We start from the raw sequence: 19,227 nt of genomic DNA on the forward strand, positions 1-19,227 counted from the left end.
ACACAAATACTTAATTATGCATGAGAATAACAGGACCTGATTACTCACCTCCAAGAATCAATGTTCACCATTTTAAACAGTTAAAAAGGCTGATGTGTGTTTATGTGTATATTTCTTCAATTAAAAATATAACATGGTTGTTAGCCAAGAGACACAAGTTTCATTTGGTATAATCTGCATATTTCTTACTTCAATTAGCTTTAGATTAAGATCTTCCAAATCTCTTTTGAAATAAGACCCACACGTTGTATGACATGAGTTGTTCACTAGTTTAAATCTTTATTGAGAAACTTGCCAGGTTCTCAGTTCTGTATTAGCTGCTGAATTACTAACAAATTGTTCTTTGAAACTCTGAGTTTTGTTATTTTGGATCTTTTGCTTCATGACTAGATAAAATACTGCTGAAATAAAATACTTTTCACAGCCTTTCGATTATATAAAAACCTTTTCTTAGAGTATTATTTTTCCGTTGTCAACTGAACAAACACCAAACATTAGCATCTGTCAATCACAGCACAAACTAAACACATGGGAAGAGTGATCCAGACCTATTTAAAGGTGGTTTAAGCCAGTTGAGGCTTTTGCTTTAGACCTTCAATGGTCTCTTCCAAAAGAACACATTCTTAATTTGAAATGCTAGTTTGCTAAATGGCATGACCCAAATTAAATTCTGTTCTTTAAGTCAATGGATCGACACCACTAATTAGATTCTGTGGAGCAAAATATAGACAGTTCCTGTTAAGTAACGGAAGCATCAATAAAGTCTATCACACATACAGGACCATCTTACAGAGAAGATACAAATAAATACATAAAAATCTGGAAGCACAAAGCTAAGATTTTCATGGGAATGTTCACTTCACTGTTTATACTTGGCCCACTGGTACAAGAAAATCAATTAACATTTTGGCAGTTGGTTATATAATACAGATGGCAATGGATGGTAACATCTTTGAGCTCAAACTGACACCTTCTATATTTTAACTATATTTTTGTTTGTGTATGTTTGTTTTGGTTCTTTCATGCTGTTCTCAGGAGAGATTCTCAGACAAAATCTTTAAAGAATTATTTATTTATAAATGAACTCTTATAAGTTTGGCCTTAAAAGAAAGGTTTGCTAACTGTTAGCTGTGAGGGAATTCAGACCTTGCTTGTCTTGAATGCCAATTCTAGATCTAAGGATAAAGACAAAGAGGACAGAAGAAAAATATTTTGGGCCAAATGGCTAGATATTTTATGAAGAATAATAACTCATTAAGATATCTGAATATGTATTTTGGAAAAAAACATGAAATGCAAACACACTGTTACTTGTCAGACAACTGATTCTTCTGCCTGATGAAATCTGCTTTTTCACTATCTAAACTCTTGGTACTTTTTTGTTTTACAGGATGAGAGAAAGTAAACGTAGATTAAAAACGTCAAGAAATTCCTCAAATAAATTCTCAATAATCTTAACCTCTTCTGTTTTCACAATACTCAACAATTTTCAAACAGCTTTCATATGACTTGTTCCATTTGATATTGACTTGACAGCTTTTTGAGGTAGGTAGAGAAGGTTTTTAATCATTTATCTTACAAGTAAGGGAACAAAAGCTCAGAGAATGACTTGTTCAAGGTCAAAAACACATACAGCAAAGCCTGGCCTCCCTAGAGTCTACATTGTTGCTCAAAGTGTGATTTTTGGATCACCTATGGGGTTTTTTTTATATATAAATACAGATTTTTAAAGTCCTACTACCTTTGAGTTAAGAATCTCTAGCAATGGTAGCCCCAAATTCTGTATTACATAATGGACAATAAAGTGGAAAACAACTGTATATTAGGTAATGTCATAAAAACATAACATTGAATCTAGCTAGATCTTCCTCTGATATAACATGATAACATCAATTCATTAGGACAAGTTAGTTTTAAACAGTTGGTTTCAAGCATGGCTGTAGATTAAAACATCTGGAAAGTCTTGAACAAAACAAAAAGCTAAGAATTATCAACTGAGTGGTGGAAAGTGTTGGAACTCAGCAGTTTTCCAGATGGTTCTTACCTATAGTCAGGGTTGACAACCACTTGTTCAAATATGCTTTTCTACATAAGACATCTAGCATTTTCTATAATTTTTGCCATTTTCATTTTCTCTTTTGATTACTTTTCACATATTACAACATTCACAGTTCATATTGTAAATTACTAAAACATTACAAGATAATATGTCAAATATTTCTTGATATTTTTAAGATTAAAAGATATTCATAGTAAGACTAATCATGCTCCATTTAGCTACAAGATTTTCAAATATCAAATTATTTATCACTTTGGACTTGGATTAATAGGTATATTTCAGCTATAAACAAGAATGATCCAGAAACTGAAAATAAAAATGTGGGACAAAAGCTGTGGCCTACTGGCTACTGGGACAGCACAAGTGCAGACAATCAACTCACTATGGAGGGGCCTGGATACCAAAGTCTGGTGGTTTGGGCAAGGTCACAATTCACTGCAGAAAAACACAACAACAAACACGGAAAAAATATTTTGCCATTATGTAACTGTGGTTACCACAAAAAAACCTTACAATGTATGTTTATCTCATTAGCTGCCTCCACAAAGCACATCAGGACATGAGGTTCTCTATGAATCAATACTATTACATGAGAAGAGATGGGTACAAATTAAAATTTTTCTCAAAGCACATCAGGACATGAGGTTCTCTATGAATCAATACTATTACATGAGAAGAGATGGGTACAAATTAAAATTTTTCTATCATGCATATGGTTAAGTTATAAAAATACAGCCAATAAAAGTAATATTTACAAAACAAAAACAACACAATTATAGGGGGGAAATGCCCACCTTTGCTTTTATTCCATTACTAATCCAAATCTTATCTCTGGGTAAAGTTTATTTTGACTGAATTTTGACATAACCTTCCACAGACTAACCAGATTCTTCTGATGCACTTACATTCTATTAGCTAAAATACACTTGCTGATTTATCAAATTTTCCTACAGTTTAAAAACAGTTTTTTTCTTCACTTCCTGGAAATAAAACTACAAAGTCCTACAATTCATCTGAGAAATACACCTTGCATAGAAAATTTCCTTAATTCTGAAATTTTGTTATTAACAGAACTACCAGAATGTTATCTCACAACTAGTTCATATTATATGAAAGTTCACTACAAAGCAGTCACCACACATTGAGGATTTTTCTAAATATAAAATCAAGTGGGTTTATAAAAATGCTTACCAGACAAATAATTATCTCTTCACCATCTAGAAAGGATTACTTGTGAGGACTGAGGATTATATAATTCTTTGTGTTTTGGAGGCTTTGATGTTTGAAGCTTGATGCAATAGAAAAGCAACATTTACCTTTCCAACGGATACAATCTGCACCTGACTGAAAGCAGCGCGGTCAACTGAGTTTCAGCAATCAGTCATGCAAAGGCAAAGAAGAAAACCTGCTTTTTAAACAGCACAAGTTTCCCACTGAGGACAAGACCAATCAAGCGCTAGTTCCATCTTCTTCAATAACTCGATTCATGCTGGTGCCGTGTGTGATGTGAGTCATGGGGTTGTTACTGAGGTCTCTGATGCTGCTGTGTCGTGACTGTTCGTTGAGCCGATGGGAACTGCTGTGCCTGGAGTGATCTGTGAGCCGGGACATGCTGCCGTGAGGTAGTCTCTCCTCCACTCCTCGGTAGCTGCAGGGAGTGAACCTAACACAACAGAGGTTATGTCGAGGGGTGAGAGAACACACTAGAAAATCACTCATAATTTTCTTGAAAATGCTCATTAAATCAAAGACTCAAGAAAACCTGAGAATATGACTTGATTATTGAGAGTGATTTTTGAAATGCTGTAGAATTAACATAGCTAACAAAACCAGCAGATGACCCACTCAAGTTCTATTTCCTGTGAAAGGCAAAAGCTACACAACATGGGCCAATCTGGAGCTACACTGACTGTGCAGAGCTTCTTCATTCAACTAAGTTTTGAGTAACTTTCAGGGAGAGAAGGCACAGTAAAAGGAACAATGTGGCAATGCTCCTTAGAGCTTAGATGACTACTTAGGATCAATAGTAGAGCAAATTCAAATCTTACTAGAAGGCTAGGAATGGAAGAGAAACATGAAATCGGAGAAAACAAATTACTGTAACCTTAGAAAAGGTGAATGAATTGGCAAGCAGTGATGACAGTGTGTGCTGACAGTTTCTTTCCAGAAAACTCGGTTAACAGCTGAATTAACTACCTACAAATGATCTTAATTAGTTTTCATTAGGCTTGAGGCTGTGAATGTGTTTTTCATAGAAGCTACATCTATACTTGGAAGTTACATCCTAACATTTTGTATCCTGTAAGAATATTTCTGTTAGAGTCCCAGAGCAGTAGCCTAGTGGTTAATGGATACCCTAGGATCCTATATGGGAGTCAGTTCTTGTTCTGGCTGCCCCGCTTCCCGTTCAGCTACTTGCTTGTGCTCCGGGAAAGCAGTGGAAGATAGCCCAAAGCCTGGGACCCTGCATCTGCCTGGGAGACTCAGAAGAGGCTCCAGGCTGCTAGCTTTGGATCAGCTCAGCTCCAACAGTTGCAGCCACTTGGAGAGTGAATCAGTGGATGAAAGATCTTTTTGTCTCACCTCTATGTAAATCTGCCTTTCCCATAGATACAGGTAAGTCTTTGAAAAAAGATTCCTGAATTAGATTTTCTGTAGCTCTCACTCAAAACTCACTCTGAGTATGTCAGTGAAGCAACTGCTTGCTGCTTGTAGTCTAGTCTACCACTGGGTTTACCTTGAAAGGCAGCAGATGGAGCTGGTAAACTTTTTTGTTGTTGCAATCCTGACTCATTGAATCACATTAGAGGCAAGGATATCTGAAAAAAAATTCTCAGTCACAGGGAGTGATGACTACTAGCTCTAGGCCAGTCACGAAAATCAGTCGCTTTTTAAAAATTAGTTCTTACACCTAATAAAGCTAGAAATTTGCTCATCGATCTTTCTGGCTTTATAGTAAAGGACCAAGTTTTACTTATCTTTTAATTCCTAGTGCCTCAAGAAGTAGTTGTCTAGGATACTTGTTATTCATACATACATACATACCATCTATAAGATGACTTGACTTAGAAAAATAAAGTTCAAAGAAAGCTGAGTGTAACACTGATACAGTAAGTTCTAAGTAATGTTTTTTCTACAAGTAAGCAGAGTGTAGCAGGATTTTTTTAAGTCATCAAAAACCTAATTATAACCAGCTGAAGATCTATTGCCTGTCAAAAGGCATTCATCTGCCATTCCATCATAATAATGCAAAATTTCATGACTCAATATGAATCATTTATAAAACTTAAAGATCATAAAGACAGATTCATATCCTACTGAGGTGATTTTGCTTGTTACATATTTTCAACAGATCCAGAGTTTACAAATTTATGTCCTTTGGAAATTTATTCTTTTAGTAATTTTTGTTTCAAGTTTGAGTAAAACAAAAGAAAACTTAAGATTTGGATGGGGCCTGGTGCAATAGTGTAGTGGTCCTCGCCTTGAACATGCTGGGATCTCATATGGGCGCCAGTTCTAATCCCGGTGGCCCCGCTTCCCATCCAGCTTCCTGCTTGTGGCCTGGCAAAGCAGTCTAGGATGGCCCAAAGCTTTGGGACCCTGCAACCGTGTGGGAGACCCGGAAGAAGTTCCTGAATCCTGGCTTTGGATTGGTTCAGCTCCAGCCATTGTGGCTCCTTGGGGAGTGAATCATCGGTCAGAAAATCTTCCTCTCTGTCTCTCCTCCTCTCTGTATATCTGCCTTTCCAATAAAAATAAATAAATGTTAAGAAAAAAATACTTGGATGGGTGCATATTTAAAGACAAAGAAAATATTTCAGAGAAAAAGATACTTCATAGTTTGGAACTAAAGTTTTTAACTTATACTGCATGTTTTGGTAAATTATGACTTTTTTATAATTTTTGCAGATAAAAATGTTTCAGAATGAGCTTATTAGTTTACTTCAAGGACTGTTATAATTATTACCCTATTATTATTATTGCTGTTCCTCTATTATTATTATTATTATTACCCGAGGATTATCAACATTCTTATTCTTTCCACGAAGTAGACAACTCTTTCTACTTTGTATGATTTGCCAGTTTATTTCAATGACTTCACAGTATCTCTTTCAAATAAACATGGTAAATGAAGGCAGTAAAATAATCTTCAGCATTCTAATCAGGAAATGAATCATTGTTTTAAAATACTGTGGTGGGAGCTCCCTGCCTGTGCCCTGGGAATGCAGTTGAGGAAGGTCCAAAGCTTTGGGACCCTGCACCTATGTGGGAGACCTGGAAGAAGCTCCTGGCTCCTGGCTTCGGATTGACTCAGCTCCAGCCATTGCGGCCACTTTGGGAGTTAACCCCCAGATGGAAGATCTTCCTCTCTGCCTCTCCTCCTCTCTGTATATCCACCTTTCCAATAAAAATAAATAAATCTTTTTAAAAAATATTGCAGTGGGGGGTGAGGCAGGAGGCAGGTGTTCTGCCAAGTCCTCCCCTCAAGTTCCTGGGCTTGATACTCGGCTGCAGGTCGTGTCTGGCTCCTGGCTCATGCAAAGTGCCCCGGCCCGCGGGGTCTTCAACGGAGACCTGGGGAGAGAACCGACGATTGGGGGGGAACAGGAGACACGAAGAATGGGAGCAAGACAGGAGGTCTGATCAAGCTCCGAAAACTTTATTTTCTCAGGCAGTATTTAAGCCGCAGGTAAAGGCTGGGTGGGGGGAGTTTTACAGCAGGATGTGGGCCAGATAGGGCAGAGGTCACCAGGACAACCGTTATCTTGGGTGAACAATTACAGGTGAAAGATTACGAGGAATCTGGGTGAAAGATAACTGGATCTAGCATTCCAAGACCATTACAAAATGAGGAAATAACAAAATGGAGTCACTCCTGCTGTTCGGCAGTTCTCTGGTCCCCGGCATCTCCTCCCTTTCTATATTTTTTGAACAGGCAGAATTGTATCAGGTCTGCTCCTAGCAAGGAGACAGTGGGCCTTGACCGGAGAGGGGAGGTAGTGACCTGATTCCTCTCGCGGGGATAAAGAGTCAGCAACCCCGCCACCTAATGGCTCTTGGTGTCTTTTGGAGAGGAGGGGCAGAGCCATCTTGTTGCAAGGTCCTGGGACCACTGACACCAACCCCTATGCAATCAGGTTTACCTCTCAGGGGACTCAGAAGCAGGACTTGCGGCCTTCCCCTTGCAGTGCTCTGCCTGCACCTCTGCTACGGTGCCCAACGCTGCATTGTGCAAGCGTGCATGGGTCTGAGTTCCATGCTGGAGCTTAATCAGCTATGGGCTCATCGTAGCCCTGATCTGCCAAATCGAGCTGATGATAATGAATTTGGATGGGTTTAGCCAACAGGGAGTGGACCTGCTGCCGAACAAACTGAGTGATACGATTTACAATACAAGCACCACAGGAAACAATCCACAAAATGCTGATCAGGGGTCCCAACAAGGGAAGTAAATATGGCAATATCCCGCCCCAAGCTGTCCATACAGGGTTCTGAAACAGTTCTCTGCACTGCTTCGAGCTCTTCTTGATGTTTTTGGATTCGGTCTCGAACAATCCCGGACTTATTGGCGTAGAAACAGCATCGCTCCTTTTACCATCTAGTTCATGAGGAGTTGGGGTCCTATGGCCAGTTTTGAAACTGTACTCATAATAGTAAGTCCATTTGAATACATTCAGAATTATTCAGCTGAACAGGCCTTGTAGGTCTTAAAGAAATAAAAAGACATGCTTTTCCAAAAGCTTAATAGCATATCCATACATTAGTCTCAAAATGATTCAACTTAGCAATTCACATTTATGAATATTTTCATCTATAAGCCAATTAAGATAGACTACATAGCTTGCCACATAAACATGTACATGTGTATCAGGTAACACATAAAACAAAACAACTTTTGTAACAGCTACTTGACAATTCTCTTGAGTGTGTTAACATTACCAATCGTTTAGAATTACATTTTGCTTTTAATAATATGAATAAACCATACCTATAGTTTACTATCAAACTTTAGCAATGCCCCCCCCCTTTTTTTTTTTTTTTTTTTTTAGATCAGTTGTCTGTCCTACCATTAAATAACTTTACCAACTGAAAGATACAACCTTTGAAACACATTCTTCTGACTTTGAGGCTGCTAGGGGCCCATCTAGAAATCCCAAAACCAGAAGAATTAAACCTATTTAATATGCCAAGAGGCCTTAAAGCATCTAATTGAAGATTCATCATTATAATGTCCATTCATTTAGTCAGACTGATTTGAATGCTAACATGTTAAGAAATTTTTATCACTTAGAAGTGATCATCCAAACATTTCAAAGTAAATACATATCAGAAAATACCCTTGAAAATATAGCTCTTGATAAAATCATATAACTTTTTAAGAATTGTAACAAATTCAGTGGTTGGAACAAAAATAGAGCTTACTGAAGGTGGATAGACAATTGACAAAGTTACCAATTAAGCAGAGATTATCTAAAATTCAATGCTTCAATTTTTTAACAGCTTTCAAAATTAAAGATACAGGTATTTTTATTTTTAGATATATACTAGCATTTCTATGTATACACACTTCAAAAAACTTTTTGAACAGATATCAATTCTAACATCAGCATGTATTAAGTATTAACATTAAAAACTTAAACAATGTTATAATAATATCTTTAAAATTATGGCCAATAATATATAAGGCTTACAAGATTCATTTCTTAACTTTTCTGACTTCCTCTGTTTTAACATGCTTAAACCTTTAAAATATTTTGTCCTAGTTTGCCCTCTTCATTGTATGATAGCCATTTCCCTGTAGGACAAAATATTCTACAAGCAATGCTACATTTTTTTAAATAAAAGTATACTAACTTTTAAATACAATGGCTTTAAGCAGTTTTAACCATTTCTCCCAATTCATGGAAACAGATTTTAACACAAACCCGCCTTAAAACCTGGAAAGAAGTTTTTCAAATAACCTTCTTCTAGCTGATTTGGGAATTTCCCCTTCTCAAAAGAAGGCAGATAAGAATCACAATGAGGACCTGAAGGAGGCCAAGGTCCTAAATTCCTTACAAAGGGCATACTCCAAGCATGTCCTTCTAAGCCCTTTTCTATGGGTGGTAGGCCTGGAGCTTCTTCATAGTTTGTTTTCTTGAAGTCAAGAGAGCTGAAAAACTTCAATTTGGCTGTAGTCTTGGGAGGCTACTTAGGAATCTATTAGTTATCAATAAGATGAAAATAACTTAAAAGGAGATGTTAAAACAACTTAAATGTTAAAATAACTTAAAAGGTTATTATAAGGATGTTAAAACACTGTCGTTCTTCACAAGGGATCAGACTCCAACTTCATTGTCTTAAAGGCAAAATTCAGAAATTACACACATCATAACCAATTTTACTATACATCTTTAAAGAATTCGTTGTTCTCCTGCAAGGCAAAATCTCACATACTTCCTTGTAAGTAAGAACACAAATAGTTTACAAACTGGATTAATTTTATGAGTAGGAAACATTTCAACCAATGAGTATAAATACTCATCTATTTAATAGCATATATGATGCAATAAATTTAGCATAATTTTTAATATTGTGAGATTATAATCCAAATTATTTTAAATGACAATTATATTATCCAAATTTTTGTCTCAATCTTTGAGAGTTCCAGGGATCCTACTAGAACCCTCAAAGTCATGAGACTTGGTTTCAAACTGAAGAATTTAGAGGTGTAAATTAGTTATACAAAAAGTACACTTAACATTTAACATTTAACTGAACATGTTAATGAATATTGTATTTTAGACCTGATAAGTGCCAGAACACTGCAAGCTGAAGACTAAGCAACAAGAAAATGTTATAAGAACCTTTTTCCAGCGGAGGTGGGGAGTCTGGTCTGGTCAAGTCCTGTTAGATAAGTTAGACCTTTTTCAAAAAAAATTATTTACCAGGAGAGAGAAAAGGGGGTTAGTCATGGTCCGTCCCATCTCGTCTGTCAGTCAGTCACACACTTACCCAATTCACAACAAGAACAATAACTTAACAATTCAAGACAAAGATACAACTGGTTAAAGAGTATTAAAACAAAATCTAGTTTTTGTCCGGACAAAAATAATAGAACACCAAAAATAAAGACTAAACAAACATATACACAATCATTAAACACATCAAAACAGAGACATACATCTCTTAAACCTTTTGAGATTTCCAACCTCTTCGACATACTTCAACCTAGACATATTTTATAAAACAAGTACATAGGTCCATCTCATGCTTTAGGTTAATTTAACAGTGCATTTGGACCACTCTGTATATAACTGTTAAATCAGGTTACAGAACAAGTTTCCGATTTTTTTTTTTTTTTAATGAATGTTAATCGTTTATCTCTTACCTGGCTCCTCTCAGCTAGGGCTTAGGGCTATGAGGTGGAGCTAGAGAAATTTAGATCCTGCAGGTGACTGGGTGTGGTTAAGTCCAGAGAGACTGGGAGAGCAGGTTAGGCCAAAGGTTAAAGCAGCTACAATGGAGAAGATATCTCTGTCTGCTACCCAGTGAGGAGAGCAAATGGAGACCTACAGACAAAGGGGGATGGGCTTGCCCTCACAGCAATGTTTGGGCCTAGATCATGAGGGATGATAGGATTATATTCCAACCTTGTGTATTCCTGAGCCAATTCTGGGAGCAAATTTACAACATTAAGGCTGTTGGAGAACAGGTTAAAGGATTCTTCAACTTTTGAGAGAAGTTCTGCTAAAACTACAACAAATAGTTCCTTATACTGTGCTGATCCTTGACATGGCTCAAAATAGGTCAAATAGACAGGATTGGACAGAAAAACCTCTGCTGTGGCCCCTTCCCTTCCTCCATCCTCATGGTTTGTTGGTAAAAGGGCAGAATTTTCCCAATCTAAGTGATTGAAGGAGGTGACCCACTTATATGGCCCATAATGGTAGTCAATGGCGCCGAGATAACCTTCAAGGGAGGCTGCCAGCCTGTCTGTCATACAAAATCACTCATTCGATAAGGGACAACAAGGTTTGCTGGTTCAAAGTCTTAACACCTAAGGGCTAGCTCTCTGACCTCCTGAATTGGATCTGCCAGTAGATAGGACAAGTATTAACTCTGGGCGCCTCTCCAACGGATCAATGGACCCACTGGAAGGGACTGCTCTCCTGGACAAGGGCAGCCATAAGCACGGAAGAATTTGAAAATGTCCTCACTTATAACTCTTTCTTAGAGTAATAATGAGCAAGTAGCCTTGTTCAGGGCCTCTCGAGTCTCCTGTAAGGCTTATAGATGAGGGAAACTCAGTCTCCTAGCATTTTGCCTTTTCAAATAATGAAAGTAATTGTCCTGTATACATGGGTAGCCAATGGCATAGCCAACTGACCTTTCCAAGAAGCTTTTGAAAATCTACTAGTGAATATTATTCCTTAACGCTTAGCTAGAATACTGTCCCTAAAATCTTAAAAAGAGGGGGATCATTTGCACCTTCTCTGAGGAGACATTCATGTTAGCTCTCTCTAAAAGCTCTTTTACCTTGTCCCAGGATACTTGCACTTCCTGAGTTGTACAGGCTCCTAAAATATTATCCAAACTGCCGGGATACAGGGTTTAATGGGCAAGACCCTAAAGACTAGTCTTGGCCCAGGGTGAGTTAGGCTCATTTCTGCCACAGCTTTCTTAAATCTCCTGCATTCCAGGAATATCACGCCGCTGGGCAGTTCCCTTCATGGTTAACAATGGGAAAATCCTGGACTGGCTGGAGGAACCCCACTAGAAGGCTTGCACCTGGGGCTGTGCTCTCGACTCCCCTAGAACTGGGGGTGGTTTCCCGCCCTCTGAGCTTCCCAGAAGCTCTTGTTGGGGTGTCTAAGGTGGTTCAGGGCCAGTTTTATTCTCTAGTTTCAAAGTATTACAGGCAAATAAATTAAGCAATGTCAACCACGGTGCCAATCTGACAACAGTCCCTCAGACCTTGACTGCCTGAGCATCTGAGATTTCTAACCCTCAGAACTTCAGAATGTATGTTAGCGCCTTAAGCGCGGGATCATCAATCTCCCCACCATTATTGCCCATGGCTTAAGAAAGACAGCAGAGAGGAGAGTGGCACTCGGATACCCAGTCGGGCTGTCGGGCCCAGGGGATCCCCTGCAGAGTTTCGGGTGACACCGAAGTGTTGCCTCGGCCAGAAACCGTCAGTCCTCAGACAGGTTCACCCCAGAGCCACGCATCCACGGCCGTCTCTCAAGGCAGAAGATGAGAGGATAGTAAAGAAGCCAATTGGACACCTAACACCTCCCTTCCCTTACAACCTCTCAGGGGATTCGACCGTAGCTACGCCGTGGCCGGGGGGTCCCCACGTTCGTGCAGAGCTGCGGGGTGCCAAGGGTCACTTCCGCAGGGTACACTCCCGTTCGAGAGGAGGAATACTGTACCTAATGTCATCTTCTTTTCTTTGAGGCTCACCTAGAGCCACCACTTCTCTGACAATGTGCTTCTCTTGGAAGATGCTGCGCTGAAGCTGTTTACCAGCCAAGTTTCTTTTCTCTTAACCCTAATTCTTCGTGCCTTGATGGCCTCCTTGAGGCCCTAAATAAGTCATGCTTATTTAATGCCTGTCCCATTGCGTCACGCCAATTTACCTCCGGATCAGCCTTCAGGTCGGGTGCTCCTGCGGCAATCACAATGCGAGCCTTCACTCACGAGACGCTTTCGCGGCGGCTCTATCCGAACCTTCACTCGCTAGGCGCTCCCGCGGCGGCTCTACGCGAACCTTCACTCACGATTTACTCTCGCGGCGGTTCAAGTGTCCACGGCCGTGGGAAGGCGGACGATCGTCGGGGGGCCCGTTCCCCAGGCCCCACGTTGGGCGCCAAGTGCCCCGGCCCGCGGGGTCTTCAACGGAGACCTGGGGAGAGAACCGACGATTGGGGGGGAACAGGAGACACGAAGAATGGGAGCAAGACAGGAGGTCTGATCAAGCTCCGAAAACTTTATTTTCTCAGGCAGTATTTAAGCCGCAGGTAAAGGCTGGGTGGGGGGAGTTTTACAGCAGGATGTGGGCCAGATAGGGCAGAGGTCACCAGGACAACCGTTATCTTGGGTGAACAATTACAGGTGAAAGATTACGAGGAATCTGGGTGAAAGATAACTGGATCTAGCATTCCAAGACCATTACAAAATGAGGAAATAACAAAATGGAGTCACTCCTGCTGTTCGGCAGTTCTCTGGTCCCCGGCAGCAAAGGTGTCGCTTGGTTCCTGCTCTGTAATGGGAGGCCTGGATTGAATTCCCGAGTCCCAGCTTTGATGTCCAGTATCAACCACTGTAGCCAACTGGCAGGGAGCCAGCTGATGAGACCTCTCTCTGCCTCTCAAATAAATGAAACTTACAAAGTAAGAATTGGATGTTTTCTAAAATGAAATCGCAACCTTTCAGTTAAAAATAAAAACACATTTTTCATAAAAAATTACTAAGTAATCACATCTAATTATTTAAGTGACAAGTATGACTATACACAAGATTTTCTAAAATATGAAAAATCTGCCCATGGATAACTAAAAATTAACTACAGAGAGAAAAATACATTTAATTATATTACTTAAGTTCAATATTTTATGTGCAAATTACCAAGTTTATTTATCTCATGACATTAATTTAAATCACTGTAACCACTCACTCTAATATACAATATGAAAATGTGCATTAATTACCTAGAAGCTTAGGTAAAATCATTAGGATGTTTAACTTGTTGCTATTGTTAAAAAGAGGAAATGCATTCCAAAGTCAAAAGTAGAAAAGCTTGAAGTTACTGTTTCAGATGTTCTATACTACTTGTATCTGCTACAATTAATCTAAATAATTAATTATACTTTCACCAGTACCTCATTACTCATGCTCAAGCTTGCCATGTTACTGTCACCTACTTACTAACCTAATAATTCAATCCCATAACTTTGCCTACCTACTCATCCACTTTATTTTCTATCCACCCTTTCATCATCGAAGTAGCAATTACTGACTCTTTAAAGTTGACATATATGTGTAGGCATATTTACGTAAGCCTTTTTTTTATATTACACAGTGCAGAGATCAATAAATACCCCTTAAGGAGTCTGGAACAGAGTGAGTGCTGGGTATGTGTGTGATCCCCCAGCCAAGATACCATGACATGATGAGAAGATGGCCAACAGACAGTGTTAACACATAAAGTTAAAAACTAACTGAAGTGAAAAGAAATCTTCATAGTACAACTTTTGGAATTATGAAAATTCTTGTTTGGGCCCAGCACAAAGGGTCAGAGCCTAATCCTAGCCTTGCACGCACTGGGATCACATATACTTTAGTTCAAGTCGCAGATGCTCTACTTTACACCCAGCTCCCCGCTTACGGCCCGGGGAAAGCAGCAGAGGGTGGCACAAGTCTTTGGAACCCTGCACCTGTGTAGGAGACCTGGAAGAAACTCCTGGCTCCTGATTTTGGATTGGCTCAGCTCTGGCTGTGCGGCCATTTGGGGGAGTGAACCAGAGGACAGATCTTTTCTTCTGTCTCTCTTTCTCTCTGTAAAGCTGCCTTTCCAATAAAAAATAAATAAATCTTAAAAAAAATTCTTGTTCATTTGTCTGTTCAATGTAGTCTTGTAATCTCTCAAATTTGCTCTTTAAGTTCTAAGTATGACAGTCTTGCAATGTAAGTATTCACATCTCACAATACTGAATACCTTTATCTGGCTGCCACTGGAGCCCTTGGGCTCTGAATTTCTGGGAAACATCCACATTATTTCTCAAATCACTAATTAGTTGACGGTCTTGTTAACCTGCTACCACACATACGCCTGATGTTGTGCTGGGTACTGTGGAGGAATATAAACATGTATGCCTCCTATTTCCTATTCTCCTTAAGCTATAAGCCTAACTGAAGAAAACAACGTTGAAAATTGACTAAAACCAAAAGAATGACAAAGGTTAAAAAAAAAAAAAGCAGTAGGCTTACTGCCATGGCAATTAGAACTACACAGGATTTAAAGCAGGAGTAGAGAAATTTTCTGCCACAGGCCATTTCAAGTACCACCTGCCATTGTGTTGGCAGGGTTGGACCAGATGATTTATTTGTATGGCCTGTGGGCTAGATGATCCCCACTCCTGTTGATGGACGATTCAGATTAAACACAGTGGTGGAAAAAAAGGAAAAACTGGAAGTCATAATCTGTCCTCTGATTTTCATGACAATATACTTTTTATTTGAAATACAGAGTTATAGAGAGAAACAGAGACTGAAAGGGAGGGAAGGAGGAAGGGAGGGAGAGGGACGGAGAGGGGGAGAGAGAGATGGGGGGGGGGAGAGAGAGAGACAGAGAGAGACAGAGACATCTTCCATCTGCTGGTTCACTCTTCAAGTGGCTGCAACAGCCAAGCCAGAGCTCGGCTGATTTGAAGCCAAGAGCCAGGAGCTTCCTCTGGGTCTCCATGTGGGTGCAGGGGCCCAAACAATCGAGCTAATCTTCACTGCTTTCCCAGGCCATTAACAGGGAATTGGATTAGAAGTGGATCGGGACTTGAACCAGTGTTCACATAAGATGCTAGCACCAAAGGCAGAGGCTTAGCCGACCATGCCATAGCACTGATCCTGTCAACATACTTTTTATAGACTTATATGCCTATAAACACTATCTCTGAATCCCATGGCCACTGTTCTTCAAGTATTATTATTGTAATCATTTATTAAGTCCTGTCCTTTGCTCTTTTTTAAAAATTATGATTCAAGGGATCCTATCTCACAATTCTAATGACCAATTATCTTATACAGATAATTATAAACTTTCTTATTAATTTCCAGTTCCATTCAGATTACAGTGGCTGATACCTCCGGTCTTTAACTTATACTCGGAAATTCTCTACTCAATATGAATATATTTTTTATTCTTCATTTTCCCTATTGCTCTCCTTTAAGATATTATTATGGACCAATCTGATATTTTTTGTTATTGAAGTTCTACAATATCCATCACCTCTAACACAGATTTAATCACATCTTAGATTGCAGTAGGTTATATGTATACGTGTGTGTGTATTTATACATATATATGTAAACTTTGGGAGATATATATATCCTGTCTTTAACATAACGTTATATGCTTTTACAATACAGAAGTTACACTCTGGGGCTGGGCTCACAGGTTAATCCTCCACCTGCAAGCACCGACATCCCATATAGGCACTGATTCTAATCTTAGCTGTTCTACTTCCAATCCAGCTCTATGCTTAGGACCTGAGAGGGTGTCAGAGGACGGCTCAAGTCCTTGTGTCACCTTTGTAGGAGACTCAGAAGAAGCTCCTGGCTCATGGCTTTGAATTGGCTCAGCTCCTGTCATTGTGGCCAGTTAGAGGGTGAGCCAGTGAATGGAAGATCTCTCTTTGACTCTCCACTCTGCCTTTCAAATAAAGAAACAAAAATTAAAGAAGTTATACTTTACTTTTCCTATATTTTTATTTATTTATTTTGAAGATTTATTTATTTTTATTGCAAAGTCAGATATACAGAGAGGAGGAGAGAGAGAGAGGAAGATCTTCTGTCCAATGATTCACTCCCCAAGTGGCCGCAAACGGCCAGTGCTGCGCTGATCTGAAGCTAGGATTCAGGAACTTCTTCCAGGTCTTCCACATGGGCACAGAGTCCCAAAACTTTGGGCCGTCCTCGACTGCTTTCCTAGGCCACAAGCAGGGAGCTGGATGGGAAGTGGAGCTGCCGGGATTAGAACTGGCACCCATATGGGATCCTGGAGCGTTCAAAGCAAGAACTTTAGCCGCTAGGCCATGCTGCCAGGCCCAGGAAAGACTGATTTTAAAACACAAAAAGCAGGAGACAAAGTTGGAAGGCAAAAGAAAGCAAATTAAGAAGAAAAACAATGCATCAAAAAATATATATATTGAAATCATATTCCACACCAGCACACAAGGAGAAAAATGATGCAATAGACTAAGATTGATAGGCTGCAAAATAGCTGAATGAAAGACATGTTTAAGTAAATGCAATGCTCTTGATTTTAAAGATGAGAAATTTCATTCTTTCCATTTCCAAAACTAGAAATCTAGAAGAAAAAAAAATACAGAATATCTTTGGTGTATTTTTTTCTAATTTCTCTTGTTAATCCATTATCAGTTCCTATCTTTTTCCCCCTAAATATTCTGCAGGTCAAATTTCACCACTTCCACTCTACTCTAAGGTTCCAACATCGCTTAACTAAATTACTGCAAAGTGCCCAAGAAGTTCCTAATCATATTGTCTAAGCTTTCAAATTTAAAAAGAAATTGAGTCAGATATTTCTAAATCTCTTCTCTGTGAAGTTTGAAATCCAGCTCCTAGCAACACAGTAGTTAGTCACGCCCTCTTCATGCTACCTTATCTGCTACACAAGGGATGGTAAACAGCTGATGAACAAATCTGGCCTTCTCTTGTTTTTGCAAATAAAGTTTTATTGGGATACAGGTATTTGCACTTGCTACATATTGCCCAAAACTGCTTTCACACCATAATAGAGGACTGCAGAGTCGTGATACAGACCAGGTCACTAAATAAGCCTAAAATCTTCATAGAAGACGTCTGCCAAATTCTGAACTATACCATTGTAGTTACATTTCACCTCGTTCAAAACAAGTAATAATAGAAGGTGACATCAGGAACTTATTGAATTGGTGCTGTTCCAAGTAATTAGGTATGTTACCGGAATTAATTTTTTAAAAATATCTGACCACAATATAGGGCAATTCTACCTGGCAAAGTTTAAAAGATTTCATCATGGGCCTGGCGCAATAGCCTAGTGGGTAAATTCTTGCCTTGCATCTGCTGGGATCCCACATGGGCACTGATTTGTATCCTGGCTGTTCCATTCCCCATCCAACTCCCTGCTTGTGTCCTCGGAAAGCAGCAGAGGAAGGCCCAAGGATTTGGGACCCTGTACCCATGTGGGAGACAAGAAGCTCCTGGCTCCTAGCTTCAGAGTAGCTCAGCTCCAGCTGTTGTGGCCACTTGGGGAATGAATCAGTGGATAGAAGATCTTTCTCTATGTATCTCCTGCTCTCTGTATATCTGCCTTTCCAATTAAAAAAATCCTTTAAAAAAATGTTCCATCATGTTTAATTTCTATTTTAGAACTGGTTACTCTTATGGTTTTTAAGCATAAAAATAATTCAACATCTGAAATAAGCTTTTATTAACAAAACTCACCTGCCATCACGCGACCTGTGCAGGCTGCCATGGTAGCTGCTCACTTTGCTGTGGACGCTCCCTGCTTTGCTTCTCTGATCATCCACCATAGCCAGCTGAGTGGAAGAGGCATGTGTGGATGTTCCTTGAGTGGAAGTTCCTCTTGATTTTCTTATAATAGGAGTGTTGGGATCCCTAAGGAGTGACTGGGCAAAATCGGGTTCCTGGAGGACCTGTCGGCTCTCATTCACTATCCTGGACAACAAAATAGGAAGTTTAAGATGTAAAAATCTCTGTTATCCAATAAACAAAGTACTGTGCAAAACTGACATTATTACCTGAAATTAATTACTCTACAAAATATGTCTTTGGGACCAATGTAAGGTAATAATGTCAGCACATGGAAGAATATAACTTCTCCCCACCCCATATCAGTCTCCTAAAGCGGTATGATGGAAAGAGGCCTATGTTAGAAGAAAGAAATCAGGTTTTTTAATACGGGTTCTTCTTGTCCTCCTGCCACTATGGCAGAGCACTAGGGTCTTCTTTTTACTTTTCCTCCTGCCACTATGGCAGGGGGTAAGGGGCCTTTCTATCTCAAAACCCCCTCCCGTCGCTAGGATGGGAGTCTCCTCAGCTTTTCTAATAAATCTTGCGTTAAAACTAAAAAAAAAAAAAAAAAAAAAAGAAGAAGAAATCAGGTTTTTAGTTCCAACTTTACCAATAAACATAATCTTAGGCAAGTTGCTATATTATCTTTTACATGATAACAAGTAAAATAATAATGAACAAAATCTAATTGAGGAGCTATATTTATAAGTGTCTTAATTTATTTAAATATGAGAATCAGATTTTAAAGTTACATTAAAAAAACTTATTTACACATTTGAGAGACAGACAATTCCATTTACTGGTCCACTCCCCAAATGCCCTAAAGCAGGGACTGGGGGCTGGGCAGAACCCAGGGACTGGGAATACAGTCT

At 39.3% G+C, this 19,227-nt stretch overlaps 1 protein-coding gene across 1 annotated transcript in view; it reads right to left on the reverse strand.

The window, feature by feature from the left end:
- Nucleotides 1–2,885: 2,885 nt before the first annotated feature.
- FZD3 (frizzled class receptor 3) overlaps nt 2,886–19,227 on the reverse strand; it is a 66,208-nt gene continuing 49,866 nt past the window's right edge. Inside the window, exons 6-7 of the mRNA XM_040965984.1 lie at nt 18,266–18,499; nt 2,886–3,722 (exon numbers count right to left, since the gene is read on the reverse strand). Of these exons, the coding sequence (XP_040821918.1) occupies nt 3,509–3,722; nt 18,266–18,499 (448 nt within the window). The 3' untranslated portion in view covers nt 2,886–3,508. The remainder of the gene's footprint in view (nt 3,723–18,265; nt 18,500–19,227) is intronic.

The sequence above is a fragment of the Ochotona curzoniae genome, unplaced genomic scaffold, assembly GCF_017591425.1.
Source record: "Ochotona curzoniae isolate NIBS_2020 unplaced genomic scaffold, NIBS_Ocur_1.0 scaffold_4505, whole genome shotgun sequence".
Classification (NCBI taxonomy): domain Eukaryota; kingdom Metazoa; phylum Chordata; class Mammalia; order Lagomorpha; family Ochotonidae; genus Ochotona; species Ochotona curzoniae.